This window comes from Lissotriton helveticus, chromosome 10 (assembly GCF_964261635.1).
Source record: "Lissotriton helveticus chromosome 10, aLisHel1.1, whole genome shotgun sequence".
Lineage (NCBI taxonomy): Eukaryota > Metazoa > Chordata > Amphibia > Caudata > Salamandridae > Lissotriton > Lissotriton helveticus.
Genome location: NC_136071.1, coordinates 968,384,450 through 968,398,900, shown reverse-complemented (window position 1 = coordinate 968,398,900; position 14,451 = coordinate 968,384,450). Strand labels below are relative to the sequence as shown.

The 14,451-nt window shown below is 43.7% G+C and overlaps 1 protein-coding gene across 2 annotated transcripts in view; it reads left to right on the top strand.

Moving 5' to 3' along the window:
* Nucleotides 1-14,451, top strand: part of LOC144784686 (ATP-dependent translocase ABCB1-like) — a 1,804,387-nt gene that overhangs the window by 1,152,135 nt on the left and 637,801 nt on the right. For both annotated transcript variants that reach the window (XM_078663637.1, XM_078663636.1), the window contains one exon: nucleotides 4,555-4,659. In XM_078663637.1, coding sequence (XP_078519763.1) covers nucleotides 4,555-4,659 — 105 coding nt within the window. The remainder of the gene's footprint in view (nucleotides 1-4,554; nucleotides 4,660-14,451) is intronic.

Genomic DNA, 14,451 nt, shown 5'->3' with positions numbered 1-14,451 from the left:
GGATGGTAGGGCGCGGACGATATCGGGACCGGATGACGGTCCAAGCCACGTTTCTGTTAGAAAGAGAATGTCTAAATTTGAATTTTCAATTAGTAGAGCAATCTCTGTGGCATGCTTTGGTAAAGAGCGGCAGTTGACCAAAGCCATCTTTAAGACAACCTCTCCTTTCCTACTTTTTATACTTTGACTGGTGTTGATGGTAGCCTCAGTTGCCCTAAAGGGACAGTATATGCAAGAGAGACAGCCGGAATCGAAGTTAACAGAGTGGCTACAGTGGGATGGGAGTTCCCCTTTAAGCGAAAGGAGTGTCGAACGAGAGTATAATGGGGGGCATGGGGATGAAGTACCAGGGGTCCTGGCCCGTGGTCCCGACTGGTCGCGAACGGGCATGACTCTGGCACGACTCCGGCGCAGATCCGGCGCGTCCGCAGTACGTGTCCGCTGCGTGGAGTCGTGACCATTCTTTTTATGGCGCTGCTAGAGCGCGCGATTTGCCTGGCCCACAACCAATATGGCCGCCAATAACGAATCCCAGCCCTCGGCGTCGATACTCAGCCGAGGGCGGTTCGGGGTAGGGGAGGTCACAGAGCGCTCAAGAGCGCTGAAGGTGTCTCTTAGTCTAAGCGCTTAGTAATCAAGCGCTATCGGGCACACTAAGAAACAGTTTAAAAGTGCTTTTTTAATCATGCACAAACAGTACAAACAAATTACACGGTTTTAAAAGTGCTTCCTAATCAAGCACTAATACAAACAAAGTAAAACGCTACTTCTAAGGTGCCAGAAGAAAGTGATAGAGAGAGAGAGAGAACCTCCCGGCTTTCCGCCTCAGGAGGGAAGGGTCCTTTCTGATAGTTATCGCTGGGGCAGAAGTCTCAGGTTCCTTTTTATGGCGCTGCTAGAGCGCGCGATTCGCCTTGCCCACACCCAATATGGCCGCCAATAACGAATCCCAGCCCTCGGCGTCGATACTCAGCCGAGGGCGGTTCGGGGTAGGGGAGGTCACAGAGCGCTCAAGAGCGCTGAAGGGGTCTCTTAGTCTAAGCGCTTAGTAATCAAGTGCTATCGGGCACACTAAGAAACAGTTTAAAAGTGCTTTTTTAATCATGCACAAACAGTACAAACAAATTACACGGTTTTGAAAGTGCTTCCTAATCAAGCACTAATACAAACAAAGTAAAACGCTACTTCTAAGGTGCCATAAGAAAGTGATAGAGAGAGAGAGAGTACCTCCCGGCTTTCCGCCTCAGGAGGGAAGGGTCCTTTCTGATAGACAACCTCTCCTTTCCTGAAACATCAGAATCATCCTAGACAACAAGCCCACCATGAAATCACAGAACAACGCCGTCTCCTCCACCTACTCCCTCACTCTACGCATGCTATGTAAAATCTTCAATTTGCTACCCCTACACAGGCACTGTGACACAGGCCCTCATCATCAGCCAAATGGACTATGTCAACACCCTCTACGTAGGAATCACCACACAACTTCTACAGACAGGTCAGACCATACACTGCAGCCAGACTCATCCTTGGCCGTCCCTGATGAACCCACGTCACACCCCTCCTCAGGAATCTCCACTGGCTCCCCGTACAGAAGAGATGCCAGTCCAAGCTGCTGGCTCACATACACATACACAAGGCTCTACACAACCAAGGACCTACCTACATTAACCACTGCCTAAACTTCCACCAACCATGAGTGGCAAGGTAAAATAACTTCTTTTAATAAATGCCAGTCATCCCTAAGGTAGGCCTATTTAGCCCAGAAGACTGGGTGCTTTATGTAAGAATTGTGGACATATAAGTGCAAGCTCATATGTCCTTATCGTAGCCTCTTTTCATTAAGTGGTACTATACGTTTTTCAGAGACCATAGGATAACATGTGGTGACACCTGGGAACCCCAAGGTTTCCAGCTCCATTATGGCCCCACTGAAAAGTGTCATGTTTGGTATAAAACAACTTGTGTCATCAAATACAGCTTTTTTTCCCAAGTCAGATTTAATGTGGCATACAACTAGGTGAATACCTTAGAGGTTGCCCACCTGGTTGCCCCAGCCATTCCTGTGCCCGAGCTGACAGCCTACAGCTACTGCTGCCAAGACAGGAATCTGACCCCCTGCTAGGAGGTGTGAACACTGACAGAAATCAGAAACAAATGTCTGCCTGTGTGGGAGGTATTACTTCCCTCCCTAACAGGATGGCTATAAGAGGCACATGAAGGTGTTTTGAGCTTCAAAGCTCTCACCACCTCTGATATGCAAATCAGGCTGCCTCTCAAAGGAGGAAACCACCTCCAGGCACATTTGCACCCAGGCAGGTAGGAAAATTAGGTAGACAGGAGGCGTACACCTCCAAAAGGCTAGCCAAACCACTAGGGTGGGACACCTGGTCTATATTATATAGGATAGGTTCTGCCATTTTTGAAAGTGGCAGAATAGAGGGATCTTGGTAGAAAAAGCGTCACACACCCTGACATGTTTTCACCCCAGGAGTGGATTAGCCATTTGTCCTAGTTACCCATTGGCTACTTGCACCCAAAAATCTAAGATTTAAGGGGCACCCATGGCACCAGAACCTCAGATCTGCTTGAATTGCATTGAAGGACAAAGAAGAGACCTAAGTCAGTGAATTCAGGTCCTGCATAAAACAAAAGTGTGATAACCTGCACCTGTGGCAACCACCCTGCAACTGCTTGACCGTGACTCGTCGTGGACCAGAGACCGATTCCAAAGGGAACGACTCTGCGATCCAAAGGCTACACCAAACCCCCCTTGGACTACATGTATTAGTCCCCTGCAGAGTGCAGGCAAATTGCACTCCCGGAACTAAAGAATCACTGGTCATCGGGCCTACCGACCGATAACTGAAAAGTAAATGGCCTGGTGCACTGCGAGAAACATATTCCTGACCTCCAGGAAATTTCAGACGTCTACAGTTTTCCCCCAGACTCTAGGACGTCCAGGTAACTGAAAGCTGTGTTTGCTACTACCAAGGCTTGTTGGTGGCCAGTTGTGCTACAACTATCTTTGTTTGATTCTGTGCCTCGAGAGAATCCCCCAGCTTCTTCAACCCACCACCTCAGTGGTCCAAGTGCTGAGATTTTGAATCCCTGGGGCAGATGTGCAACCTTTTTTTGTGGTGGCAAACAGGAATTCGCCCGTTTACGACCGCAAAATTGATCAGCCCCATGTACAAACCATATTTTGCGAGTCGCTAACCTATTAGCGACTCACAAAATATGGTTTGCGATTCACTTTTAGGAAGGGGCGTGCCAAGGGCGTACCTTCCTAAAAGCGGGTCTGACTGCAATATACTATTGTTTTGCGACTGCATTTGTAGAACACTCGCAGTTTACCACCCACTTCAAGTAGGTGGTAAACCATTAGCAAATGGGAAGGGGTCCCCAGGGGACCCCTTCCCCTTTGTGAATGGGTGCTTAAATATTTTTTAAGACCAACAGGAAAACAGGCTGCATTTAAAAAAAAAAACAGCTTTATTGAAAAAGCAGTCCCATACATGGTGATCTGTTGACCCTAGCAGGCCACCATCCCTGTGAGTGCTAGCCATTCCCAATGGGAGTCACAAATTGCGCTTGCCTCATGAATATGGATGAGGCATGCAATTTGCAACCCCGATGGGAATCGCAAACAGTTTCTGAGACACTGTTGTACATTCAGTTTATCGGGGCCCAAATTGTGAGTCACAATTCTGTGCAATTTACAACTCGCTAAACTGAACAGTCATACATCTGGCCACAGTCTTCAATAACACAGTTCAAGCAGCAAAACTAGCACCAGCGGCTCACACGTTCAACGGCAGGCACTGCCAGGACAACTCTGTACCTGGATCGTATAAGCCAGGTAAAATTTAACTGAATGTCGCAGCCTGGTCCTGGTACCCACATCACCATACCCAACCACTGGACTCAACCTGCAAACAACTAGTGTCACTAGTGTGTTTTCCCATTGAACTTAACATTATCGTTTTGCAAGAGTTAAATGCACTTAGTTCCTTTAAAAATCCATAACTCCGGTTATACTCATCCGATTGTATTCATTTTAGTATCCAAAATATATATATATATTCTCTATATTTTTAAATTGGGGTAGCATTTCTTTCAAGTTGTGTCAGTTACTTATCATCCATGTTGGTATTCTGAAATGCTTAACATGTTCCTCTAGTAAAGCCTGACTAATCTGTGCCACACTACCAGGACTGAGCTAGGGATTTACTAGTGTGAATCCAAAGGACTGATATGGGGTAACATGAAGGTATTACATAATGAAGCCTAACCAGCTCTCACTGCGTAATACCCCACTGCGTAATAGGCAGATGTTTTAAAGCAATTGAGTAAATGCAACTGGATATTTTTTCAAGTAAATACAGGCTTTCCTGTTATTTGAATGGAATGTGGTATGCACAGTTCCAGGAACGGTTTGCCAAAACTATTGTTAATTCTCATAATTATTGTTTGGTTCTTAACAGGCGTTTAAAGAATCCAATATTGAGAAAAGGACTGCCTTTTCATTTCTCTAATTCTGTTTTTTTATAGGCTTATCAAGATACTGATATCCGTAAAAGGAGCGAAGTAACAGCGTTATTGACACTGATTTTCTTCGTCTTTGGAATAATTAGTCTATTTGCCTACATTATTATCGTAAGTGAAACAAAGTTTTTAGCTACAGAAAATGAATTACAGTGAAACTAGCTATCCATATATTTCCTTCTAATTAGGAGCAATTTGTTGTGCGAATAAAATCTGTTTTATTTTCCATCATCATATATGAAGTTTAAGCTAACAGTAAATAGCAGCTTTCCGTATAACTAGATGAGACTGTCCTGAAAATAATTTCCTATGCTGTTGGCTTTTAACATTTATAACTTTTAATCCAAAGATGTTATACTCTATTATCAGAGAGAACTTTGGGAGGCATAGAGGAAAGATGAGGAGAAGGTAGAGAGAGGAGGAGACACTGCAATGCTCCAACTCTGAGTGAGGCAGTGGTGCAGTGGAGCGTTCCTGCCACAGCTGATCTGGTGTAGTGGATCTGAGGGGAGGGGGCTGTTGGCCTTGCAGGGACGCAAGAGGTGGAGGCAATGAGGAGTGTGATGGAATTCTCAAAGGAGCCAATAGCGGTACAGGGGCGACAAGGCCGTAAGGTGGTAAGACTCTCCTGATCCTGATACTTTTGGAGAGAAGTTTCATAATCTGCTGCCTAGCTTGCCTTCCCCGCCCAACCTGAACTGACTAGCTGTGGATTAGCCTGGGTGATTGGGGGTGTCCCGGTGTTTAGTGGTGGTTCAGTGCTCTACTCTGAGGTTGCTGACACTTGTGCCCTCCTGTGTTTGCATACTGTGTTTCCATAAATATACTGATACAAATCAGGCCAATTGAGATTCCAGAAGGATTTGTCTCACCTCGTCTACTCTAGCTTGGCATGGGGGCTTGGAGGAGGCAGATCAGGCATCTCTGGAGAAACCTCAGAGTGGTCTGAAAGAAGTGACAGACTAGTGGCGCACAAAGGTTGTAGTGGAGATTAGGTGGTGTGTAAGCTTGCAGTAAGTGCATAGGCATGAGGGCAAACCTACTCAGCAAACTGAGGCAACTAGTGTTAGATTGGTGTGGCTTGGTTACTATGTAGTCTGCTGCTTGCACCAACGCAGAAGGCTGCCCCCCCGTATGCTACGCGTGCCCTTCCATTGTGCACACAATAATGGACACAGGTTGATATTTATGGAAAGAAATGTGTCACTACTTTTACTGCCCTCCTGCGATACTCCAGCAACCAACTTATCCTACAATAATATAGTTAAAAATTGGGTCTCTAGCTGGCAGTGGTATGCGCCCTGTCCAAGTATGGACCACAATCTTAGTCAAGGTAAGTCAGTTGCATACTATAAATTAACCTGTGCTCACATTATGGAAGCTTGGCACTGAACAGGCAGGTAGGCTTAACTCAGAAGGCATTGTGTAAAGCATTTGTTCAACACTTAAAACAGTAAAACAGTGACAACACACATAAATAATCCATACCGGGTAAGACGAACTGAGCTCATTTTAAAGAACAAAACAAGACCAAAACAACAAAATCCTTTAAACAGAACCACAATTATTTATTTTTCAAGACTACCTGTGAATATAATGCTTAAAATCCTAAGGTGCCAACTGGGGACATCTGGGTAAACCCAAACGTTCAGGCCATCGCGATGGAGCACTGGTCACACAAGCTTACAGGGACCAACCTTGTCCAGGTGAAGAAGTACCTTTGGATGGAGGATGCGTTGATGATGAAGACCTTATGTGAGAAGCAGAGTAGGCAATGCCTCAGTGTTGATCCCTTCGGATGCTGGCGATGCTTCATTTCTGATGAGCACAGCCGTAGATACATCATCGGCAAACCAAGTATGATAAAGGTGATGCATCATCCTTGAGCAGTTTAGCCAGCAATGCAATGTCTTTGACCTCAGCGTCAGCAGCAATGCATCGAGGGGAGATGCAACACCAGCAATGTTTGGATTTTGCAAAACAAGGCCCAAAGCCTACTTCTGAGGGCCCAGGACTGGATTGGCACCTCTTGGCAGGACAGGACTCACAGTTGGCGATTATCCTCCTGACCAGACACGGTTGGGGCAAATCAATTCGTCTAAAGAAATGCCTTTTCCCCAGTAGGTATACAATTTAACCTCTTTCTTTCACCACTTAAGGGGACTACTTTTGAGTCCAGACTTTAGGGGACGTGACTTTTGAGTTTTAATTAGTCACACCTTACACATTCATTTGAACTGAAGAGGGTATAATTCTTCCTCCAGTTTCAACTCATAGCACAAGAACCCAGTGAATAAACTACCCTTGGAGATCCTTGTAGCTATTTTTCAATCACACTCACTCCATCCCACCTCTACTTACTACACATAGGCCCTCTCCAAAATGCCCTTAACTTCACGACTGGGACCAGAGAAGCCCTCCGGCAAAGTGCCCCCACGTGGGGCCTGTTGGGCATTGAAGTGCCGGTCCAACAAGGAGCTGGACTATGATGACGCATGACAACCGTCGGGTGTATGGTGGCCCTTTCTCCTTATTGGAGCTATCCCAGTGCAACTATGCATTCTCTTCTTCCAGCACCTGGTTGTAACCGCCCTAATCCCCACCTCTCCCAATGTTCCTTTTCCCTTATCTCCCTCAGAGGAACAGCATACTCTTTCTGTTTTGCCATAGTTGAATGTGGCGTGTGTGCTGGGTCTCCCGAGCCCCTGTCCCTCCTTGTGATAATCAGTTTAAAACTACACACACTGGTTCTGAAGTGGGAGGCCTGAGACATGTTCAGTGTACAGGCCCTGGCCACAAGTGGTTCATGTTATTAGGGACTTACAAGTAAATTAAATATGCCAATTGGGGATAAGCCAATGTTACCATGTTTTAAGTACAGAGCACATGTACTTTAGCACTGGGTATCAGTGGTAAAGAGTCCTAAAGCTGATTTCAGCAAAAAGGGGAGGAAGAAGGCAAAATGTTTGGGGATAACCCTGCAGAAAGGGCCATTTCGAAAAAATATTATCAGCAGCAACAACTGGAATACTGAACAACATCTCTTTCTCTCAGAAAACATCTAAAATCAGGTAGCAAATGCAAGAAACGTTTCTCAATTGTAGAGCTATGACACTAACGAGTAGGCACACCAACAGGAGGAAGAGATAGAGAAGCTCACAAAGAATTTTAATAACTACTCATAACCCTCTTAAAGGGAAAAAGGAACTTGTAGAAGTAAGTAGGAATTCTACCATTGGATATATCAGAACCTGCAGTTGAACCTTTGATGGTTCCATCTGCTCCTCTAATATTGTTTGTAGGACTACTCCCAAGTTAAGAAAACGATTCTTCCAGAAGATAGACAAGATCAATAAAGAATGAATAACTGTTCCAACTGTTCCAACTGTTCCAACAGTCAATACTGCTCTAAGTATTATGTTCTCCTAGGAAGGTTTGTCTAGAACTTTTATTAAGAGTCTGGAATAGGTGCTGTCTAAAGGTGGAGCCAGGCATGTAGATAGTTTAGACGCAGAGGAATTGAAAGGGGTCATCTGTAAGTATGAGGCTAATTTAGATTACCAGCTAGCCCAGGAACAAGCTGGAGGTTACAGAAAAGTGATTAGCACCTAAGGAGCCCCGAATGTGCAATCAACTGAGCGATCAGAGATGGCAAAGTTTGGTGCCTGTGTTCCAAGTAAGCCCAGAGAAATCAGCGAACTTTCTCCCTCTCGCTCCACCAAACATACTGTTCCGGTGCATGAGAGTCAGGAGCCTGCATTGATGTGTGACCAACCAGGAAATAAATGCCTTGGCAGCGAGTGTCTGAGTACTAGCTCTTTAATATTTCTAGATTACACCCACCCCAACATACGAACAAGTGCTATAACTTCTAGGTGGGCGATCAAAGAATTGTTGGGCAAAAAGCAGGTCCAACTGCAATAGAAGACAAAAGGGAGACCCTAGGAGAGTCTGATAATTTACCTGTGGAAAGTAGTAGAGATCCCACCTAGATGATTTGATCTTCCTAAGCATCCCGGTTAATAATTTTGCAGAGGGCACATCTCTTAAACCAGATATTCCACAGGATGTTATTATCTCAGAAGCTATGAATGCCTTACATAGAGTTCTGCACTCAATTCTCTTGTTAATGGAGAAGTCTCTTGGTGGGACAGAACATATTGGATAATTATTGACTTTGATACTTTGTCCTCTAGTGCCAGCAGGATGAAATACTGATGCAGCCACCTAGGCAAATATTTGGAGTGAACACGAAGATTCAGAAGTGTCAGTGGTCCAGAATGCAACTTCTACTAAATCATCTGACATATCGCCCAAAATATGTACTGCCTGCAGTTGCCTGATTGTGCTCTTTGCCCAGTCGATGGAAGAAGTACACAGAGAGGGCAGCATGGTCAGTACAGACAGTATCCCTTTCAATATCAATACTGAGTGCCTTGGGTAAAACCTGCTAGCATCGAGGGAAAGAGTGGGCTAAAGACAGGGAAAGTCACATCGGCATTAACTAGTGATAGGATTTGCAACCTGGGGAGTACTGCACACCAAACAACTTCTGGGAAAGGCGTAAGCATCACTGGAGTAACTTTGAGTTAAGGAAAGAAGCGAGACCTAGTAAAAAGTTAAAGAAGGGTCCAATTCCTCCAGTATACTAAATAAAGTGGCTGTTCTCCCTGATTCGAAGAAGCATAATAACAGAGATGATCCTAGCAGTAATATGGCAATTACTTACACAATGTTGAATATGGTTTCTCAAGATTCATACCTCAACCATCTCACCAACTGCACAAATGACACAAATGATGCAAACCTCATATAATGCCCTAAGAACAGTGCAACTTTGCAGGGTAATGATGGCCAGAGCCCTGATGATTTCAAGGAAACGGCAAGTCAACAAGCGAAGCCCATTAAGAAAAGGATATATAAGAAGCAATGTCGACCTAGGAGCTGCAGTTGGAAATCACATCTGAGCCACATAGCGCACTGTCTGCCACAGAAGGCCCTTCTACCACCCAAACTCTGAGATCTGGCACCTATTTCAAGAGGATTAGGGGCATCTTAAAGCCTTAACTCTTCTGCCTCGATATTCGTTAGTATAGTACTTGAAGTGGAAGGAAACCTGTAAATAATCAATCAAAAAGCAGCTAATTGTCTGGAATTTATTGACCTCTTTCCAGACATAGGAGGCATGAATCCCATGAATAGGTCAAGACTGCTAGCCCTCTTTTGCATGAGTTTAAAAAAAATAAAAAGTCCTGCCTGGATACTAGGTATCAAGTACAGGATCTTCACATCATTCATTACTCAGTGAGTGTATCTTTGGTGAATTGGAGTACGGTGACTGAAGTCTGGATGGAGGACTCTGTGCACAGAGTGGGATTAACTGATTGTAGTTAACCTGTTTACCGCGGCCGTTATTTTGGCGCAGTGCAGGTGTTCTAAGGAGTGGGCGGGGCCGCGACGCCCGTTGGACGTTCGCAGCACCAGCCAGGTAGTGCTTGGGACGGCCAACGGCCGACGGGAGCACGGAAGGAGTTAATATAGACATGACAGACTGCAGTGCTAAATGTGTGTCATGCATGGTTGATGTAAAAACCTAGGTATATAGCAGTTGGGGTTGATATTAAGTGTTTCAGTGTCAGTACCACTTCAGTACTGAAGGCACTGAGGGATTATTCATGTTGAGCTAATTGTGTTTAAAAAAGTAATTTTAGCAGTACCATGCATTTTATTGACCTAACGTGAACATTATAATATGTGTATTGTATTTGTCGCAATTTTTACATCTTTTTATGTGAGAGAATCAATTTGTTGGTCCTCAAGAAGGTGGCTAAAAATTCTCTGTGATCCACCGAAGCACGTTAACAAAAATTCTGACTAATCTGTGTAAACTGTGGATACGAGTGATGTTGATTCAGATACTATGCAAAGTATCATTTAACACAGTTTGAACGCATCAGTTTGTTTGCATAGCCAATGGTCATTGCCTGTTTTGTCTCTCCCTGTTTTGGTTTTAATTTTGTCTCATGTTTACTGAATAAAATAGTTGTGAGCTGTACTGTGAAGATCCTATCTGGAAGATTCCTCTATTTTTAGAATCATGTGTAACTCTTTGAATGGCACGCTAATTACGATTTTCACTGTGACATTATGAATGTATACACTGTAAGGTTTTAAAGCTACAATTTTCAGCACTCTATTAAAGCTGTTTGTCTTTTAAATACTGCTGTGTACTGGATTTGTATTGGTGGTGAATTGCTCAAGGGGCGAATGAGGAGTGAGTGCATATGTGGATTGATTATTTCCCAAGGGGAGATATATCCTTATTGTCAATAGAGAATCCCTTGACAACTTGTGCATCAATACAAGCAACAGCCATGGCAACCAGCAGTAGTGTTACATCAAGAGAGGAGCCTGACTGAGTATCAGGGAGTCCATCACTTCCATATGCTGCTGTGCACTTTTATGGGACGCCTAGGGCTAACAAAATGGGTAGCATCAAGAAAGAATGCTTGTTTATTTTGTCATGGACCAGTCGACGAAACAGAACAAAATCCTGCCTGGTAACTGAAACTAAACTATATATATTAATAGTCTATATAAATCTACATGACGTCCCAAACCAGCCCAAAGAACCTCAGGATTCTCATAATAAGTCCTTCTCATGATATGTTTATTCATTCATTTCTTTTGATAATGTGATCAAGTTTAATACTTTATTCTTTTTTATACAATTTAAACAGAAAAGAAATACATCAGGAATACAAGACACCTCTAATGGACCCCCCAAACACACAATAACCCCTAGGTTAACTCACTCAAACTGCCATTCACTCAAACCATACTGACCAGACTGATATCACATTTCAATCGTTATAACATATCACACATCACTAAAAAACAACAACAACTGTTTTTCAATGGACCGGAATAGAATCAATTAGATGATAACAAATTATTCTGAGAGCTAATACATGACCTAAGGTTCCTCCATCCAGTAGTAATCAAGTGAAACAAATGTCCTGGTCCAAATAGTTGTAAAAACGTTTGTCATGGAACATTGTGGATTGGCTAGCTAAATGGAGGATGAGGAATGGCTAACGTTTATTGGCCAACATTCCATATGCTACTTTCAGGAAACTTGGGCCCTAAGTGAAATTAGTACAAATGTCTTTTTTAGATATAAGCATACCAGCTAAGTACCCCAGAAAGGAGCACCCATCTGGGGGGGGGGACATCCTTTTCAACGCAACTTTTACCACGCAGTGCTTTTACAACGCAGGCTTTACCACGAAAACCATTACAACGCATTGCACTGGGGGGCGCTCTAGGATAAGTAATAGTATAATTTACTATCCAACACCTTCCCTACTATCCACGGGGACTGGAGTTGGAATAGTAAATTAAACTATTCACTATCCAGCACCCCCCAAAGCAATGCATTGTAATGGCTTGCGTGGTAAAACATGCGTTGTAACAGCATGCGTGGTAAAAGCATGCATTGTAACAACGTACATCCATCAGGGGGTCTTGTTGGGCTAGGTATCATGTTAATTGAAATGCAAGATAGAGCGACTAGGGGTAGCCCTGTTTTCTCCCAGTGTATTGCATGTGAAGGTCTGGTTTACTGGACATAAAGGTGATGTGATTGATATCTTTCATTTTTATATTCCACCCACCAGGTGCAGTCGATATGGGGGAATCTTGTTTCTTACATTAGATGTATTAGGAAGGACATTGGTGATCAAAATCTCCTTGAGGAGGGTGAAAGGGGGAACATTTGATATTGATTTGTGGTGATGTTAATACCTAACCGTCTGATGCCATTGCTAACAGCGAAGTCCTAAAGAAAGATCATTGCCTAGGTATCCCTGAGACAGCCATAAGCCATTTTAAATCAACTAAGAAGGGTGATGCATTCTTTGAACTTTTGATAAATCACCGCTGCATTTCATTAATTGTGGGACTGCCTCAGATGGTACTGCCAAAGAGACATATGATAAAGAGAGGTGATTGTCACTAATTGACTACATTATAGTAAATACCGAGGGTTGGGAATATGTGTACAATTTAACTGTTATCAGAAGAGTGGAGAGCAACTGTGACTCTGTAATTATTTACATTAATTTGAGCCCCTTGTGTTCTGACAACACCAATAAATCTAGCATGGTGACCTTTGGCCACGAGATTGTTCTAACTAGTGGTAGGCGGTGCATACAATGGAGTAGAGAGAAGTACAATCATGATCTCCCAATGCTCAAGTGTATGGCGGCAAAGTATGGATCTAAAATCATGAATACCCCAGGTGATAACAGCAAAATACTTTTAGTGGCCTATGATGATTTGGCTGAAGAGTTGAGGTCCTTGTGGTCTAAGCAGATTTGGGCAAAAATCATAAGTCCTATAGCCGGTAGACCGACAAAATTGGCATAATTGGTATCACGAATAAAGTTTTCACATGAAGAGAGCTGTCTCTCATACTCTGATACTGTGCCACTGTAATCACCAGAATGAAGGATTATTTTGAAAATGTGTCCAAGAGCATAAATTCCTCTTAATTGTTAAGAAAGCACATCTGCAGAATACACTATGGGTGAACTGGGAAAGACCACTTGTGATAACAAATCTAAGAGGTTTTGGGAACTTGTCACATGGGTAGTGATAGGCAATATATTGGAGAACCATATTGGCCCAACAGTGTGGGTATAACATTTTAGTGCTTTGTAGAGTGCAGTGATCAAAGGCCTGCCTGAACCCTCAATACTGTGCGAGGATTTCCTCAAGGACTACTGTGCAATTAGTATTTTTGTACCAGAAGTAGACAGAGCACTGAATGGCATGAAGAAACACAATGTCTACGAAAAGGGAGACTGAGGGCTTTTTACAATAGGTCCAGCATACATGCCCGGCAATACATAAAAACAAAAAAGGTATGCTCTTTCTGACAGTCAGGAGAACAAGCTGTGAAAAAGAGTGAAATCCAGTAAGAGGAGTGAATTCCTCTTATCGGAATTAGGACCCTCACACACCCGACCCGCTAGGTGTCATGCTTCATCATTGGGTCTGCTCCTTGTTGGGTCGGTGCTGCAATACCCGACGGGCACCCATGAAGGGGCTCTTTGGCGGAGATCTTTTGTTCCTTGCCCTAAGGTGTAGTGCATGTGAGGGGCCTGGTGAGGGTAGATACATAAGAAAATGAGGTTAAAATAGGAGGTAGGAGTCCAGTCAGACCAATTTTAATGAGTGTGGTACCTCTCCTAGTTAAAAATATGTGTGACGCACCGCTGAAATTGAAAGGGTATCGCATATGTTGGTCAACATGTTTCTTGCCTAACTGTCTAGCGGACGGCAATTCGTCAGGACAAGTATCAGTTAATTCTACACTATCAGTAGTGGTCGATATAAAAGTGCGAGACCACAACCAGTATCATAAACAGTGTGATACCTGTCACTTTAACTGAACAACCTGTAAGAAGTTAGAAGAGAGAGTAACAACATCAATTTGATGGCACTCATTGGATGGGTAAAAACATGACCGTGCAGCACTCAATGGTGAGTAAGCATGCTACATGTTGGTGTGCTGTGACAGACATGTAAGGTGACAGTTTACAATAAAACAAGTGGCGAAAGGATCTTGACTCACTCCATTGTGGTCATTACCACTCATCTTTGTGTTCCAGCAGGTGATAACACTGTAAAGACTAGTGTCCTGTAAGAATGAAAAAGAAGGGTAAATCATGGGGGACCTGTGTCTTAATGGTAGTGTGAACTTTGTCTTAGCACCTGTCACAATGGTCCAATGGTCAGGGGGGGGCACCAATAGTGTGAGGTTTCAAGGCACGGAGGTAATGTGTCCTGCTGTCTGCATATTGATAGGGGTTGCTAAGGAAACGCTCATGTATAACG